General features: G+C 40.9%; 1 protein-coding gene across 1 annotated transcript in view; it reads left to right on the forward strand.

The window, feature by feature from the left end:
• auh (AU RNA binding protein/enoyl-CoA hydratase) overlaps positions 1-18,392 on the forward strand; it is a 40,469-nt gene that overhangs the window by 4,745 nt on the left and 17,332 nt on the right. Inside the window, exons 5-6 of the mRNA XM_079862199.1 lie at positions 1,686-1,778; positions 3,340-3,396. Coding sequence (XP_079718325.1) covers positions 1,686-1,778; positions 3,340-3,396 — 150 coding nt within the window. The remainder of the gene's footprint in view (positions 1-1,685; positions 1,779-3,339; positions 3,397-18,392) is intronic.

Here is an 18,392-nt window from a genome sequence, read left to right on the forward strand (position 1 = left end):
CCAATCAGCAGTAGGGGGTGTGTCCACTCATGATGGGGGAGGAGAGAGTGAGCTAATCAGCATTAGAGGGTGTGTCCACTCATGGTGGGGGAGGAGAGAGTGAGCTAATCAGCAGTAGGGGGCGTGTCCACTCATGAAGGGGGAGGAGAGAGTGAGCTAATCAGCATTAGAGGGTGTGTCCACTCATGGTGGGGGAGGAGAGAGTGAGCCAATCAGCAATAGGGGGTGTGTCCACTCATGATGGGGGAGGAGAGAGGGAGCTAATCAGCAGAAGGGGGTGTGTCCAATCATGATTCGGAGGAGAGAGTGAGCCAATCAGCAGTAGGGGGCGTGTCCACTCATGAAGGGGGAGGAGAGAGTGAGCCAATCAGCAGAAGAGGCCGTGTCCATTCATGAAGGGGGAGGAGAGAGTGAGCTAATCAGCATTAGGGGGTGTGTCTACTCATGAAGGGGGAGGAAAGAGTAGGCCAATCAGCAGTAAGGGTTGTGTCCACTCATGATGGAGGAAGAGAGAGAGCTCAGTGCACAAGACAGACATTAGGTGTGTTGGACATCGGCTGCGGCTGGATGTAACCGATCGGCGAGAGGAGCCGCGTGCAGGCGGGGAGGAGCTGCAAACGGAGACGTGAAGTCGGACACTTTCTGGTTCCCGCAGTGACCGCTCACGTGGTGTTTGCATACTTTACCACAGCTGAAGTGAAATAAATGCAGTATTTGCCAAATAATACACAGATGTTTCAGAGACATTTTCATTCAATACTTTATGTACTGCTTCATACCAGCGTCTGTTTGAACAAGAATAAAGTTCAACATAAGCTACTATCAATGAAGTGGAGTTCTTCGGCTACTCTCGATTCGCTCTCACGGTACTTTGATGGCACACGTCACAGTCACGTGGCGTCGGCGCTGTATCAAGTCGGACAAAATTTCTAACCGGCATGCACTGCTTTAGGTCAGCCGCCGATCGGTCTGCGCAGAGCTACTTGAATATCGGGAATGCCTGAAAACGGACATCAATGTTACTTTATTGCTCCTGTATACACGAGTAACATTGGTTTTGCTGTGTTTTACAGAGCCTAGATATGCTGTTTTTTGCTTGTATATACTCGTGTGTCACCTTTGCTTGTTTATTCATTTGCATTATTATTATTATTATTATTATTATTATAAGCCTGGAACGTCTAAACCTCCCCCACCCCCCGTTTCAAGCATCTGCTCTCAAAGTGTGTCTGAAAAGTGAAGGTTTTTCTTCTGGTTCCCCTTTTAGTGATCACTATAACCCCTGAATCTTGTCACATTTGTAATATATTAGTTACTTGGACTATCGTATTATGTAGGGAGCTGTTCATGAAAACTGGGTTCATCACCATTTTGGGATGGAAGGGACTTTCCCACCGAAGGAGTAGAGGAGCTAGATAACAATTAGACATTCAACCTGAATTATCATAGTAACACAAACTGCTTTCACTTATTGATGACATCATACCCTCGGGCGGCAGGCACAGCGGATTCTGCCAAAGTCGTTGTCTGTGAATGTGGGGGCGAAGGCGTCGAGATAGGGTGTGATCCTTTTGTGTAGGAGCTTGTTTGTTTTGGTGATTTCAAATATTACAGCGTTCAGCAGAAATCGCTTGCTGCACCTCTTTAATGGGTAACAGATTTAGCATTGATGAAATGTTTTTCAGGTACTCTTCCCATGCCAACGATTGCAGCTTTAGATGGGGCGGCCCTTGGAGGGGGTCTTGAAATGGCTCTTGCCTGTGACATCAGAGTGGCAGGTACATGTTTCACAACACAACCTGAAGCTGATCACACAGTGCAATATGAATGATTGCAGAATAAATACAGAATATTCTTGTTGCCACGTGCTTCCGATGTGAATCCATATTAGAGATGTAGAGATATCCTCGAAGTCCTGTGGCCAGTTGCATAAACTTAGCCACTATGTTAAGACTGACTTTAAAAAGAAAAAAATTTGATGACTAGTTTATGCAACCGGCCACTGATTTAACTACACTAGTTATATTTAAAGCTCCACTGGAAATCAGGAGTAGGGAAGGTCTAATCTGTGTTAAAGTGTGGAACAACAACCCAAAATTATTTATTGGTTTTATAAATTAATTAATTGATCTTGGTTCACTCATGAGAATTTATCTTTTATCAGAGCATTTCTTAAAGAAATAGTTTACCCAAAAATTATTTATGAAATTATCCCATGATTTACTCACCCTGAAGCCATCCTAGGTGTATCTGACTTTTTTCTTTCAGACAAACACAATCTGAGTTATATTACAAAATATCAAAGTCTCCCTGTGGTCAATAATTGTATCCCTTAAAACTCATCTTTGTTCAGCAAAATTACATATTTAAGTTTTTTCCTTGAAAAATTCTTGATGCCTTAAAATAACTTGAATGTAATTCGACACCCTTGCCTCATTTAGTATGCGCGGTTCTATGAATATGCAAATGAGCCCCGCCTCCACTCACTCAGCTCAGCTCAGAGATCCACTGGTTGACGATCACACGTTGATCTGATTGGTTACAAGGTAGTTTGTGACGTCAGAAACACCAGTGATTTCAAAGCGTGTTCTTGAGACTGTCTTTGGTTCACTGCAGTTTTAAGGAGGAAATACTCAGCAATGCTGTCGACTTATGAATTTACACATGGTTGGTCTTAAAGCACATTAATAACACCACATAGACATATAACAACATTAAAAGCTGGATTTTCACCACAGGGACTTTAAATAAATTTGCATTTCTTCATTATGCTGTCAGTTAGCAGATGTCCTCTTTCATATGTTCTCTTCACACACCCAGATTTAGATAGAAATGATGTGATAACAAGTCTCCTGCAATGCTCAATTCACACCATATGGTTACACACAAGGCACCTTCTTTTCATTTGTGGCTATTTTAGTACCATAATTGGTGTAATGTGACTCAAAGTTGCCATGCTGTAAACAAATTTTGAAATTATTTAATGCCTTCAAGTGTGTTTTTGTATTATTATTTCTCAGTTTATTTCTCTGTAGAGTAAGTGTGTTCCCATGGCAATGCTGTTGCTAGCACCATGCTCTACCAGGTCGACCTACAGGAACATATAATTTAGGGAGATTTAAAGCAATTTGTCAAATTGCTTTTGTACTTTTTTTTTTACCATTGCATTCAAAATTACAAAACAGAAAGAATCTTATTATTATTACAGTATTTTCAATAAAAATGGATTTAATTTATACAATAAGAATATATACAAATGTTGTGATGCCACACTAGACATTTATCTCATTTGAAAAAACCTCGGCTAACTGATTCCCCACACTTTGACCTGTTTTACAGCCACCTCTGCTAAGATGGGACTAGTTGAAACTAAATTAGCCATCATCCCAGGCGCTGGTAAGTGCCTCTCTCTGTATTTTTATTTGTAATGTTTTCTGTAATTGCTTCTGACTTCTGAAAGTCAAATGAGTGATAAATTGTCTTCTGGATTGTTCGGCACTGGATTAAGAACTACACTATGGTCTTGCTGCAAATGATTCATTTACTTTTTTAAAGGGGGGGTGAAATGCTCATTTTCACTCAATCTCCTGTTAATCTTGAGTACCTATAGAGTAATATTGCATCCTTCATATCTCCAAAAAGTCTTTTGTTTTATTATATTTTTAATTGAAAGATCGACTGTACCGAGTCTTTCCGGAAAAAAACGAGCGGCTGGGGGCGGGCCGTGTGGGCGAAGCTAAAGATGTGCTTACCCGCCTAGCTAACAACACACAGAGACATTTGTTCAACAGTTTTACTCACCGTTCCAACGCACGACCGCGAAACTTTATCATTGTGACTGCTCGATCCTTAAGCATTAGACGATCTGCAAATCCGTAGATCTGGGCTTTGTTTATAAAACAATCATCGTCGAAATGCAGGGAACAACAGTCTTACACAACTCCGTTTATGCTCAAGAAAACAAACTCCATCCACGGGTTCCTTAACGCTGGGTTCTTTGGGAATCTGTGCAGGGTTGTCTTGCCCTGGCAACCAAAAACACACTTCTTTGGTGACATTGACTTCCCAAAAGCCGGGCAGGGCGCTTTGATGGCGAACTGCTTTCACTCTCTTGCTCTGTTCTACGAGTGCGCGCGCGCCCGCGATCTTACCGGAGAAGTGCCCTTAGGACCCATATAAGGAAATTCCGCTCTATCTTACGTAAGACAGAGCCATACTCGAAAAAAACTTTCAGAAACTTGTGACAAACCGGAAGGAGTATTTTTGGAACAAAAATACTCCTTCAAACGTACAACTTAGTTTTTGAAACTTTGTCCATGTTTAGCATGGGAATCCAACTCTTTACCAGTGTAAAAAACTCAGTATGCATGAAATAGCATTTCACCCCCCCTTTAAACTATTTTTTTGGAGCTTTTTAATCAATTTTCTTGGTTCCTAATCAGTGGTTCCTAATTTTGTTTTGGAGTTTTAAGAAAGGCTTTAATTTTCTCATAAAATACATTTCAGCTCTTTTCTCCAGTGTCTGAAACGGTTCGATAAAGGATTCTGTCTCTCTAAACTATGGAAGCTTGTTTCCACCACAGAATAAAACATTTTAAAAGATAATTGTGACTTTTTAGCTCACAATTGCAAGTTTACATCTCGCAATTTTGACTTTTTTTCTCAGAATTGCGAGTTTATATCTCACAATTCCAACTTTATAACTTGCAATTGTGACTGTAATTCACACAATTCTGAGAACAAAAGTCAGAATTGCGAGAGAAAAATGAACAATGACCTTTTTTATTTTTTATTCTGTGATGGAAACCAGCTTCCATACTAAACCCCTCCTTTCTGAGAGCTTCCTCTGCTCTGGCAGACCCAGTCTGTTGTGATTGGTCCACTCTGCTCTGATTGGTCAGATGGCCCAGTCTGTTGTGATTGGTCTTCTCTGCTCTGATTGGTCAGATGACCCAGTCTGTTGTGATTGGTCTACTCTGCCCTGATTGGTCAGATGGCCCAGTCTGTTGGCATTGGTCTACTCTGCTCTGATTGGTCAAATGACCCAGTCTGTTGTGATTGGTCTACTCTGCTCTGATTGGTCAAATGACCCAGTCTGTTGTGATTGATCCGCTCTGCTCTGATTGGTCAAATGACCCAGTCTGTTGTGATTGGTCTTCTCTGCTCTGATTGGTAAAATGACCCAGTCTGTTGTGATTGGTCCACTCTGCTCTGATTGGTCAAATGACCCAGTCTGTTGTGATTGGTCTACTCTGCTCTGATTGGTCAAATGACCCAGTCTGTTGTGATTGATCCGCTCTGCTCTGATTGGTAAAATTACCCAGTCTGTTGTGATTGGTCTTCTCTGCTCTGATTGGTAAAATTACCCAGTCTGTTGTCATTGGTCTACTCTGCTCTGATTGGTCAAATGACCCAGTCTGTTGTGATTGGTCTACTCTGCTCTGATTGGTCAAATGACCCAGTCTGTTGTGATTGATCCGCTCTGCTCTGATTAGTCAAATGACCCAGTCTGTTGTGATTGGTCTGCTCTGCTCTGATTGGTAAAATTACCCAGTCTGTTGTGATTGGTCTACTCTGCTCTGATTGGTAAAATGACCCAGTCTGTTGTGATTGGTCTACTCTGCTCTGATTGGTCAAATGACCCAGTCTGTTGTGATTGGTCTACTCTGCTCTGATTGGTCAAATGACCCAGTCTGTTGTGATTGGTCTACTCTGCTCTGATTGGTCAAATGACCCAGTCTGTTGTGATTGGTCCACTCTGCTCTGATTGGTCAAATTACCCAGTCTGTTGTCATTGGTCTACTCTGCTCTGATTGGTCAAATGACCCAGTCTGTTGTGATTGGTCTACTCTGCTCTGATTGGTCAAATGGCCCAGTCTGTTGTGATTGATCCGCTCTGCTCTGATTAGTCAAATGACCCAGTCTGTTGTGATTGGTCTGCTCTGCTCTGATTGGTAAAATTACCCAGTCTGTTGTGATTGGTCTACTCTGCTCTGATTGGTAAAATGACCCAGTCTGTTGTGATTGGTCTACTCTGCTCTGATTGGTCAAATGACCCAGTCTGTTGTGATTGGTCTACTCTGCTCTGATTGGTCAAATGACCCAGTCTGTTGTGATTGGTCCACTCTGCTCTGATTGGTCAGATGACCCAGTCTGTTGTGATTGGTCTACTCTGCTCTGATTGGTAAAATGACCTAGTCTGTTGTGATTGGTGTACTCTGCTCTGATTGGTCAAATGACCCAGTCTGTTGTGATTGGTCTTCTATGCTCTGATTGGTCAGATGACCCAGTCTGTAGTGATTGGTCTACTCTGCTCTGATTGGTCAAATGACCCAGTCTGTTGTGATTGGTCTACTCTGCTCTGATTGGTCAGATGACCCAGTCTGTTGTGATTGGTCCACTCTGCTCTGATTGGTCAGATGACCCAGTCTGTTGTGATTGGTCTTCTATGCTCTGATTGGTCAGATGACCCAGTCTGTTGTGATTGGTCTACTCTGCTCTGATTGGTCAGGGGCACGTTCAAGTTCAAAACGGTGCGCAACGTTTTGCTACGGTTTCCGGGTTGAACGTCATGTTTCCTGGAAACGGCGTGCACCGGTGTGCAACGGGGTTTGAGGTACGTTTTCTCTTGTTTGGTGGGTGTGTCAGAACTGCAGTCCAATCAGCAGCAACATGTATATAAAGCACGCGGTATTAAAGTGAACTCGCACAATGGGTTCAAGGAAAGTAATTTACAAATGTGTTTGATGCAGCTCGGTATACGCAACAACTGAGGATATTAGAAGACATGTTTGTCGTTAAGTTTTATTGTAAAAATATAGGATATCAACATAATTATGTAGTTGTTTATATTTTTAGCTTCATTGCAAGTGTATGACATTTGGTATAGAAATAAACAATGGTAATTAAGTGCTTTTCCTAAAAATGAGAAAGAAAATACAGGGTATTAAAACAGTATGAACTACAAATAAAGTCAGTATGTGAGGCTAAATAGATGTGTTTTAGTCTGAATTAGGTAAGATGTGTGCTTCCATTTCAGTTTCAGCAATCCCTTCACTCGATTGGGATGTTCTCTTTTGTTCTGGGTGGCAAGTGCAGTAACTGTAACATCGGGCATATTTTGTAGTATTAAACACATATTTATACCGACTTCATCAGGCTCCGAAAATTCTTCACAAAGAATGGCCTTCTCAGCTGCCATAGTTGCAACTCTCGCGTCATCAGAACAGTGTGTTCAACGCATCACCGCTTCTGTTTAAAAAACGTTGTGCAACGTTTTGTCGGGGCTGAACGCAGCCCTGTTGTGATTGGTCTACTCTGCTCTGATTGGTCAGATGACCCAGTCTGTTGTGATTGGTCTACTCTGATTGGTCAGATGACCCAGTCTGTTGTGATTGGTCTTCTCTGCTCTGATTGGTCAGATGACCCAGTCTGTTGTGATTGGTCCACTCTGCTCTGATTGGTCAGATGACCCAGTCTGTTGTGATTGGTCTTCTCTGCTCTGATTGGTCAGTTGGTCCAGTCTGTTGTGATTGGTCTTCTCTGCTCTGATTGGTCAGATGACCCAGTCTGCTGTGATTGGTCCACTCTGCTCTGATTGGTCAGATGACCCAGTCTGTTGTGATTGGACTTCTCTGCTCTGATTGGTCAGATGACCCAGTCTGTTGTGATTGGTCTGCTCTGCTCTGATTGGTCAGATGACCCAGTCTGTTGTGATTGGTCCACTCTGCTCTGATTGGTCTAATGACCCAGTCTGTTGTTATTGGTCTGCTCTGCTCTGATTGGTCAGATGGCCCAGTCTGTTGTTATTGGTCTGCTCTGCTCTGATTGGTCAGATGACCCAGTCTGTTGTGTTGGTCTGCTCTGCTCTGATTGGTCAGATGACCCAGTCTGTTGTGATTGGTCCACTCTGCTCTGATTGGTCAGATGACCCAGTCTGTTGTGATTGGACTTCTTTGCTCTGATTGGTCAGATGACCCGGTCTGTTGTGATTGGTCTGCTCTGCTCTGATTGGTCAGATGACCCTGTCTGTTGTGTTGGTCCACTCTGCTCTTATTGGTCAGATGACCCAGTCTGTTGTGATTGGTCTTCTCTGCTCTGATTGGTCAGATGACCCAGTCTGTTGTGATTGGTCTTCTCTGCTCTGATTGGTCAGATGACCCAGTCTGTTGTGATTGGTCTTCTCTGCTCTGATTGGTCAGATGACCCAGTCTGTTGTGATTGGTCTACTCTGTTCTGATTGGTCAGATGACCCAGTCTGTTGTGATTGGTCCACTCTGCTCTGATTGGTCAGATGACCCAGTCTGTTGTGATTGGTCTTCTCTGCTCTGATTGGTCAGATGACCCAGTCTGTTGTGATTGGTCTACTCTGCTCTGATTGGTCAGATGACCCAGTCTGTTGTGATTGGTCCACTCTGCTCTGATTGGTCAGATGACCCAGTCTGTTGTGATTGGTCCACTCTGCTCTGATTGGTCAGATGACCCAGTCTGTTGTGATTGGTCTTCTCTGCTCTGATTGGTCAGATGACACAGTCTGTTGTGATTGGTCTGCTCTGCTCTGATTGGTCAGATGACCCAGTCTGTTGTGATTGGTCCACTCTGCTCTGATTGGTCTAATGACCCAGTCTGTTGTTATTGGTCTGCTCTGCTCTGATTGGTCAGATTACCCAGTCTGTTGTTATTGGTCTGCTCTGCTCTGATTGGTCAGATGACCCAGTCTGTTGTGTTGGTCTACTCTGCTCTGATTGGTCAAATGACCCAGTCTGTTTTGATTGGTCCACTCTGCTCTGATTGGTAAAATGACCTAGTCTGTTGTGATTGGTCCACTCTGCTCTGATTGGTCAGATGACCCAGTCTGTTGTGATTGGACTTCTCTGCTCTGATTGGTTAGATGACCCAGTCTGTTGTGATTGGTCTGCTCTGCTCTGATTGGTCAGATGACCCAGTCTGTTGTGATTGGTCTACTCTGCTCTGATTGGTTAGATGACCCAGTCTGTTGTGATTGGTCCGCTCTGCTCTGATTGGTAAAATTACCCAGTCTGTTGTGATTGGTCTTCTCTGCTCTGATTGGTCAGATGACCCGGTCTGTTGTGATTGGTCTACTCTGCTCTGATTGGTCAAATTACCCAGTCTGTTGTGATTGGTCTACTCTGCTCTGATTGGTCAGATGACCCAGTCTGTTGTGATTGGTCTTCTATGCTCTGATTGGTCAGATGACCCAGTCTGTTGTGATTGGTCTGCTCTTTTCTGATTGGTCAGATGACCCAGTCTGTTGTGATTGGTCTGCTCTGCTCTGATTGGTCAGATGACTCAGTCTGTTGTGATTGGTCTACTCTGCTCTGATTGGTCAGATGACCCAGTCTATTGTAATTGGTCTTCTATGCTCTGATTGGTCAGATGACCCAGTCTGTTGTGATTGGTCTGCTCTTTTCTGATTGGTCAGATGACCCAGTCTGTTGTGATTGGTCTGCTCTGCTCTGATTGGTCAGATGACCCAGTCTGTTGTGATTGGTCCACTCTGCTCTGATTGGTAAAATTACCTAGTCTGTTGTGATTGGTCTACTCTGTTCTGATTGGTCAGATGACCCAGTCTGTTGTGATTGGTCTACTCTGCTCTGATTGGTCAGATGACCCAGTCTGTTGTGATTGGTCTACTCTGCTCTGATTGGTCAAATGACCTAGTCTGTTGTGATTGGTCTACTCTGCTCTGATTGGTCAGGTGACCCAGTCTGTTTTGATTGGTCCACTTTGCTCTGATTGGTAAAATTACCTAGTCTGTTGTGATTGGTCAGATGGTCCAGTCTGTTGTGATTGGTCTACTCTACTCTGATTGGTCAGATGACCCAGTCTGTTGTGATTGGTCTGCTCTTTTCTGATTGGTCAGATGACCCAGTCTGTTGTGATTGGTCTGCTCTGCTCTAATTGGTCAGATGACCCAGTCTGTTGTGATTGGTCCACTCTGCTCTGATTGGTAAAATTACCTAGTCTGTTGTGATTGGTCTACTCTGTTCTGATTGGTCAAATGACCTAGTCTGTTGTGATTGGTCTACTCTGCTCTGATTGGTCAAATGACCCAGTCTTTTGTGATTGGTCCACTCTGCTCTGTTTGGTCAGATGACCCAGTCTGTTGTGATTGATCTTCTCTGCTCTGATTGGTCAGATGACCCAGTCTGTTGTGATTGGTCTACTCTGCTCTGATTGGTAAAATGACCTAGTCTGTTGTGATTGGTCTACTCTGCTCTGATTGGTCAGATGGCCCAATCTGTTGTGATTGGTCTACTCTGCTCTGATTGGTCAGATGACCCAGTCTGTTGTGATTGGTCTACTCTGCTCTGATTGGTCAAATTACCTAGTCTGTTGTGATTGGTCTACTCTGCTCTGATTGGTCAGGTGACCCAGTCTGATGTGATTGGTCTACTCTGCTTTGTTGTGATTGGTCTACTCTGCTCTGATTGGTCAGATGACCCAGTCTGTTGTGATTGGTCTACTCTGCTCTGATTGGTCAGGTGACCCAGTCTGTTGTGATTGGTCTACTCTGCTCTGATTGGTCAGTTGACCCAGTCTGTTGTGATTGGTCTACTCTGCTCTAATTGGTCAGGTGACCCAGTCTGTTGTGATTGGTCCACTCTGCTTTGTTGTGATTGGTCTACTCTGCTCTGATTGGTCAGGTGGCCCAGTCTGTTGTGATTGGTCTACTCTGCTCTGATTGGTCAGATGACCCAGTCTGTTGTGATTGGTCTACTCTGCTCTGATTGGTCAGATGACCCAGTCTGTTGTGATTGGTCTACTCTGCTCTGATTGGTCAGGTGACCCAGTCTGTTGTGATTGGTCCACTCTGCTTTGTTGTGACTGGTCTACTCTGCTCTGATTGGTCAGGTGGCCCAGTCTGTTGTGATTGGTCTACTCTGCTCTGATTGGTCAGGTGGCCCAGTCTGTTGTGATTGGTCTACTCTGCTCTGATTGGTCAAATGACCCAGTCTGTTGTGATTGGTCTACTCTGCTCTGATTGGTCAGGTGACCCAGTCTGTTGTGATTGGTCTACTCTCCTCTGATTGGTCAAATGACCCAGTCTGTTGTGATTGGTCTACTCTGCTCTGATTGGTCAGGTGACCCAGTCTGTTGTGATTGGTCTACTTTGCTCTGATTGGTCAGATTACCCAGTCTGATATGATTGGTCTACTCTGCTCTGATTGGTCAGGTGACCCAGTCTGTTGTGATTGGTCTACTCTGCTCTGATTGGTCGGGTGACCCAGTCTGTTGTGATTGGTCTACTCTGCTTTGTTGTGATTGTTCTACTCTGCTCTGATTGGTCAGGTGACCCAGTCTGTTGTGATTGGTCTACTCTGCTCTGATTGGTCAGATGACCCAGTCTGTTGTGATTGGTCTACTCTGCTCTGATTGGTCAGGTGACCCAGTCTGTTGTGATTGGTCTACTCTCCTCTGATTGGTCAATTTTGACTGATGTGTAGCGTGTTTTTTTAAATTACTTCAACCGTTTAACTGATAGTATTAATCCATCAAAATTCTTACTGTCGGTTTTCCAGTTAATTATGGTCATGCTCAGAAACCACATATTCATAATTTAAAAATGTGTTGCCAATAGTGAAATATTCTATTGACAGTGTCATATAGCCATATCATATCCATATATCAATTACATTAATAATGCATTAATTATATTAAATGGTTATATGATAATTTAATTGTTTGCGATTATGACGTTAACAGGTTTTTGGTTTATGATCAATTTCTCTATCATGAGATTATTTATTCTTCTTGGTCGTGTTGTTTCTCCTCCATGTTGTAAACTCTGGGAGCAAGGCTTCTGAGCTGTGAATTTATATGGCCGTAATATTCGAATGGCGATTATTTTAAGCCACCAAGTTTATCGTTGTCCAGTCATTCATACGATGGGATTGGGCGGCATATGAATATTTCATGAATCACACATGAACTGAAATTGTAAAATGATTTCTGCGCTTGAAAGAAAGGTAATAGCCAAAAAAGCGTAATAGAGGCACTTTATTGTTATTTTGAGGGAGTTCATTAGTATACTTCCATCTCAGTTAGTATGCTGCCTTATAGGCAGTTGTCCATGTAGACAGCAAGGCATTAATATCATATCGTTCCATACTACGTTTATAATTCGGTACATGTATCTTGTTCGATACATAAATTAAAAGTATTTGGGAAGTGTTTAAAAACGATGAGCATCACTACGTTGTCTCAGCAGTTACTGCTCTGGATTTTAATGCCTAAGTAACACAGCAGTGTCTGATAATGGCAACAAAACGCATTTACGTCAAACTTTTTATTTTATTTTAAATCTTGACTGAAGCTAGTTGGGTTACACTCAAAGCCTTTATAATGCATTATAAAGGTATTCATAATGTACATTATAATGCATTACATCTTTTAATAAATAATTATAACCAGAGTTAAAATGCATTATAGTATTTGCAGATGCCTTGTTGCATCTTTAATTGGTTGTTTGTCATGTGTTTTAATGCATTATACTTTCTAAAGGTAGGCTATAACAAAATTAGATGAATATTACAATGTATTATAACTGTGGTTTCAATTAATAGTAAGATCATACATTGCATAATAAGGTGCATTACAAGGCATAATTAATGCATTAAAAACACTTTTATAATTAATTATACATGAAGGCTTTTAAGTCAAGTGTTAGCATTGTTTACTGATGCCACCTGGTTTGATATTTTGTTATCTAATGCATTGACATTTAGACATGTTCAAATGTGGCTTACAGTAAGTGTTCAAAGACTTCTGGGGCCACTCATGAATTTGTAGGACTATTCTGCAACAAGCAGATTTGTTATGGAAGAATTGTTTGTTGGGTGAGAACCAGTGGCAGTTTTTTCCAGTTTCCTTAGATCTCTGTACATGTGGTTGAGTTAGAAAAATACCCTTTGTTTGAGAATAATCGCAGTCCAGACAGCCTGTATGGTTATCACTCAAGGCTTGACTTGCAGCCAGAGGTTTTCTCTCTTCAGGATGGAAATAGGTCACCAGAGCCTTGGCATCCACCCAACCAGTCAGAGGTTTATTCGGAGGGCTGAGAGTCCCTGAAAAAAGAGTAGCGAAGACATCAGCACAAGGCTTCTTTTTTTTTTTTTTTTTTTTTTTTTTTTTTTTTTTTTTTGTCGTGCTGTTTTGTACCCCATTTTCCCATTTCCATTGACTTGGCACATCTGAAGAGGTGAACCTCTCATTTTTGAATTTGTGTGGACATCCATTTCTATACTTTCTATATTCAACTCCATCCAAATAAGGAATGGTGCAACCAAAACAAACAAAAAAACAATATTATCTACATAAAATGGAACATAGGAGAATTCATTTTATCACCCTGCTTTTTTAACAACTGTCCATAACCAAAAAATAAAACCCATAACCTTTCCAAAGTCTTGATTTTGTTTTTAGGTTCTACTAGAACTGGTTTTCATGCTTGAATGTTCAAAAAACACATTATTTTCCCCATATTCTCCATTGTTGCAGCTCGTCTCTTCCAAGTCTGTCGGTAACGCTCTGTTTAGTTCCTATCTCTATGAAGCCCCTCCTTCTGAAAACCACAATGTGCTCTGATTGGTCGGCTGGACTAGTGTGTTGTGATTGGTCAACCACTTTGATGCGCTTGGGAAATGTCCCGCCCCTTACATTACCGCCAGTTTCAACACACTACTAACTCACTCAACCAGGCCCCGCCCCTTTATTCTGCGTATGAATTATTTTTATAATGAAGAATATTGTGATGTTTTCTTTCCCGGAAGAAACTCAAGACTACAATGGAGGCGTTTCAGGGAGTTCAGAAACAGTGACACTGATATAGACAATAACTCTAGCTGGAGGGACTTTGAAACTTTGCAGACCTTTTTCATGCTCAAACAGCAACATTACACACTAAAAGAAAGATGAACTTAAAAAAAAAAAGCATAATAAAGAGGATTTATAGTGTATAGAGGACTCTGAGCATTGCTTATTATGAGTCATAAGGTCTAATTTTATGGTTATTTTATTGTGTGTTGTGCATGTGTAGGTTTTGGAGCAATGGTCGCTATACCAGCTATTGTATGGAAAAGAGCTAGTGAGTAAATGACGACAGAACTTTGATTTCTTTAATTACTTATTAAATGACTTGGAATTGGCCAAGTTGCTTCTCCAAGGTTAATTATTTAATTGACTCCCTGATTGCCAAATAGGGCTTGATTGGTAGCTTTTGGAAAATTGCAAGATTACAAAGGATATTACAGTCATCCACATGAAGTCTTGAGTCTTCTGAGTTGGAAAAACCTTAAAAAACCAGAACATTTTCAGTTAGTGGTATTGAATTAAGTGTATTTGGGATCGTAGCCTGTGTCAGGCCAGCCTTTTCCCTGCATGAATCTGGTTTCCAATGACTCAGCACATGGTGGAGTCAGAATAGCAACTGTTATGCGAAGGAATATTCACGCCCCGGACTGACCAACCACAGCCTTCGGCACAAATGAATATGCCAATGGAGCAGGGCAGGGCGGACCATGATTTGGCTCTTCCTTAGAGATTTTGTAGGTCATAACAAACGTTCAATGCTTTTAAAGCTGCACAGAACCTCAGTCTTTAGGAAGTCAACTTGGCACAATAGAAATGCTTCTAGCAGTGATGATTATTATTTTGATACTGTTTGTACTGCAGTACATATATCAGTGGCCAGGACTCTTTCTATACACATGAGAACAACTTAGAAACATGGACTTTTCAGCCAAAAATTAAAATTCTATCATCATTTACTCACCCTTAAGTTGTTCCAATCCTGTATGACTTTCTTTCTCCTGAGGAAGAAAGGTTCACTTCACAGTAAGAAGTGTTCAATGACAAGAACTCTGAACTCTTAGTTTGAAGTAGAATTCAAATCTTTTATGAGTTCGACATTGCATTTCAAATTCTAGCATATGAGGCATGAGTGCCAACATTATTGACCCAAGAGGCACACAAAGCCAGTCGTAGTGGGAACTCTTCTAAGAGCGAGGAAGATCAGTAGAGACCTTCCACTCGAGAGGACCGATTTCACAGCCTGTCTGGCCCTTATGAAGTGAAATATGAAGGGAAAAAGGTATTAAACCTCGAAGCTCAATCGTCTACTGTTGTTGCTTTAGAGGTTATACACACAGATGTTGTTGGCGACCAGTCAGCTGAAGAATTTATGTTGACCTATCAAAGAATTATATAAGGGAACACCCAAAGAAATTATAGGATATTGTAGGAGCCAAGTCAGCCCGAGAACTGTACAAATTCCTGGGCTGACAGTAAAATTGTAAACTGGAGGAAAAGGCTGTTAAACATGACAGAATGGTCTTTGAAAATCCATCCCACAGACTCTCCCCACAAAAGTGTTCACATCGAGGTTCATAGATGCCAGGACACCAGGCCGGGTGATGAGACAAAGTGTTTTAATCAATAAGAGAGAAAACTTGTTTTGTCATGATTATTATTCTAACACTTCAAAATATCTTCAATAAAGAAAATTAATGAAGTTTTGTCCCGAGATGTTCCATGTGTCCTCTGTTTCATGAAGACATTTACGAGTTTTTGCCGATAGTTGCTGCATTTCCGACCAGCTCGACGGCCACTTTCCTGCAGTCTATCTCCACCCCTAACCACACTATCCAATCAACAAGGTGATCCGTATTACTAGAAACATCCATGCAGTTCTGATGGTGCAGGAAGTAACTCCTCTATAATGACCTTTTAGGATTGGGATTGGACATATTAATGTATATCAATCAACATCATCAAAATGTTCATCGCTAAAAGATTACTGATAACTGAAAGAGAACAAGAGTTTTATTGATTTATTTATGGATACCATGAAGTGTAAAACCCATGTTCATTGGAAATGCGTGCATGTAGCAGAATATTACATTGTTGCTTGCATGTTTTGCTACACTTTCATAGTGAAATGTCCAGTGAGTGGTGTTAAGGTGCATTCAATCTGAAACCAATGAACGTGAATCTGGCAATGTTTTATTGCGTTGGTTGTTGTACTTATGATGGCAGTTCGAAAATTAAAAGTCTGTTGAGTGGTGTTAAAAGGTTAATACTCTGTCACTTTTAAAAACAGAGTACCACCTACAGTTAACCCTATACTAAACACAACAGAGAGTGTTAACAAAAGCAAATGCTGAAGCAACCATGTTGGTTGAGCTGGTTATGTGATGCAAATGTCAAAATGCATTAGTTTGCAAATCATGCACTATGACAAAAGTGTTTTGATATTATAACATGGTATTGTGCAAGAAACCACTCAAAGATAAGACTCTATTAATCGATAATCTGCCCCCATAAACGGAATAAACATTTCTTTAGTGTTCATTTCAGATGGAAAATTGTATGTTTTGTGCAGTTTTCCAAAGCATTTGAGGCAAATATTTCCAATGATCGTGTGTTGTCTTTGTAATATCTGCTATTTTGCCCCTCCCCACACACTATTTGCATGTGCAATTTGCAGTTAGCACTGCTGACAAGGTTACTTTTGTCCATCTACCGATGCAATATACAGTATCTCATTCATAATCCATCCTAGTTGTGTGATTGCACAATGAATCTCTTGGTCTCCTGCAAATTAAATCACAATGAGATTAAAATTTTCAATATCCATTTGCATTGCCATATAAGAGCTTTTCTAGACCATGGCTTTCTAAAAAGCATATTTATTTTTGTAACCAGATTTAGTGGAACAACACATTTGACTCATGAAAGCTTTCGAAACCACTGTCAAATTATACAAAAATAAACATGATTTAGACTGTCAGAAATAGAAGAGCAGGTGTCGTCTACTTAGAGCCGGGCCAGAGGCGGGAATCTGTGTTATTATTTTTATTTTTTAAGTTTTAATATTTTTTTTTTAGCTGCAATGCTTTAATTATCATGCATTTTATTTTTTTTAGACCTCATGTCACAAAAGAAACCACCTTAATTATAGTGGGCTTCCTTAAATCTAATAAATCAGTTTTGGTGTGGTGCCTGATCAACTAGTCAATTTTGAAAATGTGTAGTTTTTCACAACCTTATAAGCAATGTTTATTTGATATTTAGTAGTTCCAGGCACTGATAAGCCCCACTTCTCAAGAATAAAATTAGATCATCATTTACTCACCTTAAGTGAGTCATAACTTTATTTACTCACAACTTAAGTTGTTCCAATCCTGAATGACTTTCTTTCTTCTGAGGAACACAAATGAATCGGTCGACTGCATTTCAGATTCTAGCATATGAAGCATGAGTGCCAACACTTCTCTAGAAGACCCAGATTCTTTAGAAGGACTGTTGCAACCGGTATCAGATTGAGCTATCTCTGTTTATTGCTGTTTATTGCATTTGTATACATGTTTTAAAAAAGATGTTACCTAAATGTTTGCACAATGTATTTGTGTTTTTACAATGGGGTAATTTTGTTGCAATAGCTTACACACAACACAAGGAAGCTTGATTTCAAACTTTGAACTGAATTTAGAGATAGTTAAAAACAAGACCAAATAAAGAACAGGAACAAATGCAGAGACTACAAGCAGTAGCACAAATGAATACAATAGAATAAAGAAACAAATGAAATTAAACAGTGCTGTACATTTTTCAGATAGGTCTAACAGTAGTATTCAGGTAAGAAATACCACAGAAATTGAATAATCAAATATAAAATATCTCTGCATAGTCTTAACTTTAATAAGGAATAATCTATATTTAATCTATACCGTTATTCAGTCAAGAGAAGTGAGTGATTTTCTCTTTCTTTGGTTGTTTGTTTAACATTGATGATAGACAGCAGCAGTTATATTAAGCTTTCTTTCAGCACGGATTAAAAATACTGCAGAAATGCTGTCTTTCTCATTTGTTTACATTCACTTAAGATATGACTGACTGTGTTTACGTGAATACTCGCCAAGATTTTGACAATTTTGTGTGTATTTGTCTAAGCGCAATAAGCCACGAAAAAAAACTCAAATTGACACCCGCGATCTGTTTGAGAGGCGGCGTTACATGCGCGCGCTTTGGCTGAGAGCGCACAAGTTTAAAATTGCGTAAATGTTTAAATGGGTAAGACTTAAAATGACGTGCAAATGATAAACTTCAGTGATGATGCAACACTGTCCTGAATTGGCAAGTGACAATTCCCTCAACTGTCCTGAAACGTGAGCTAGTGTCTTGTAGCGCAGCTTGCAGAGCAGACGCGATGTGGTGATGTGAAGCAGGGTTGGGGATCGTTTGAATTTTAGCAATTTCGATTCCAATATTCCGATTCTGCTTATCGATTCCCAGTTTCGATTCCAATATGGCAACAAAAAAAAAGTCAAACATATTGTAGATATCAAACATCTTTATTCTTGTCTGTTGCA

Source organism: Squalius cephalus, assembly GCF_949319135.1.
Source record: "Squalius cephalus genome assembly, chromosome: 24".
NCBI lineage: Eukaryota > Metazoa > Chordata > Actinopteri > Cypriniformes > Leuciscidae > Squalius > Squalius cephalus.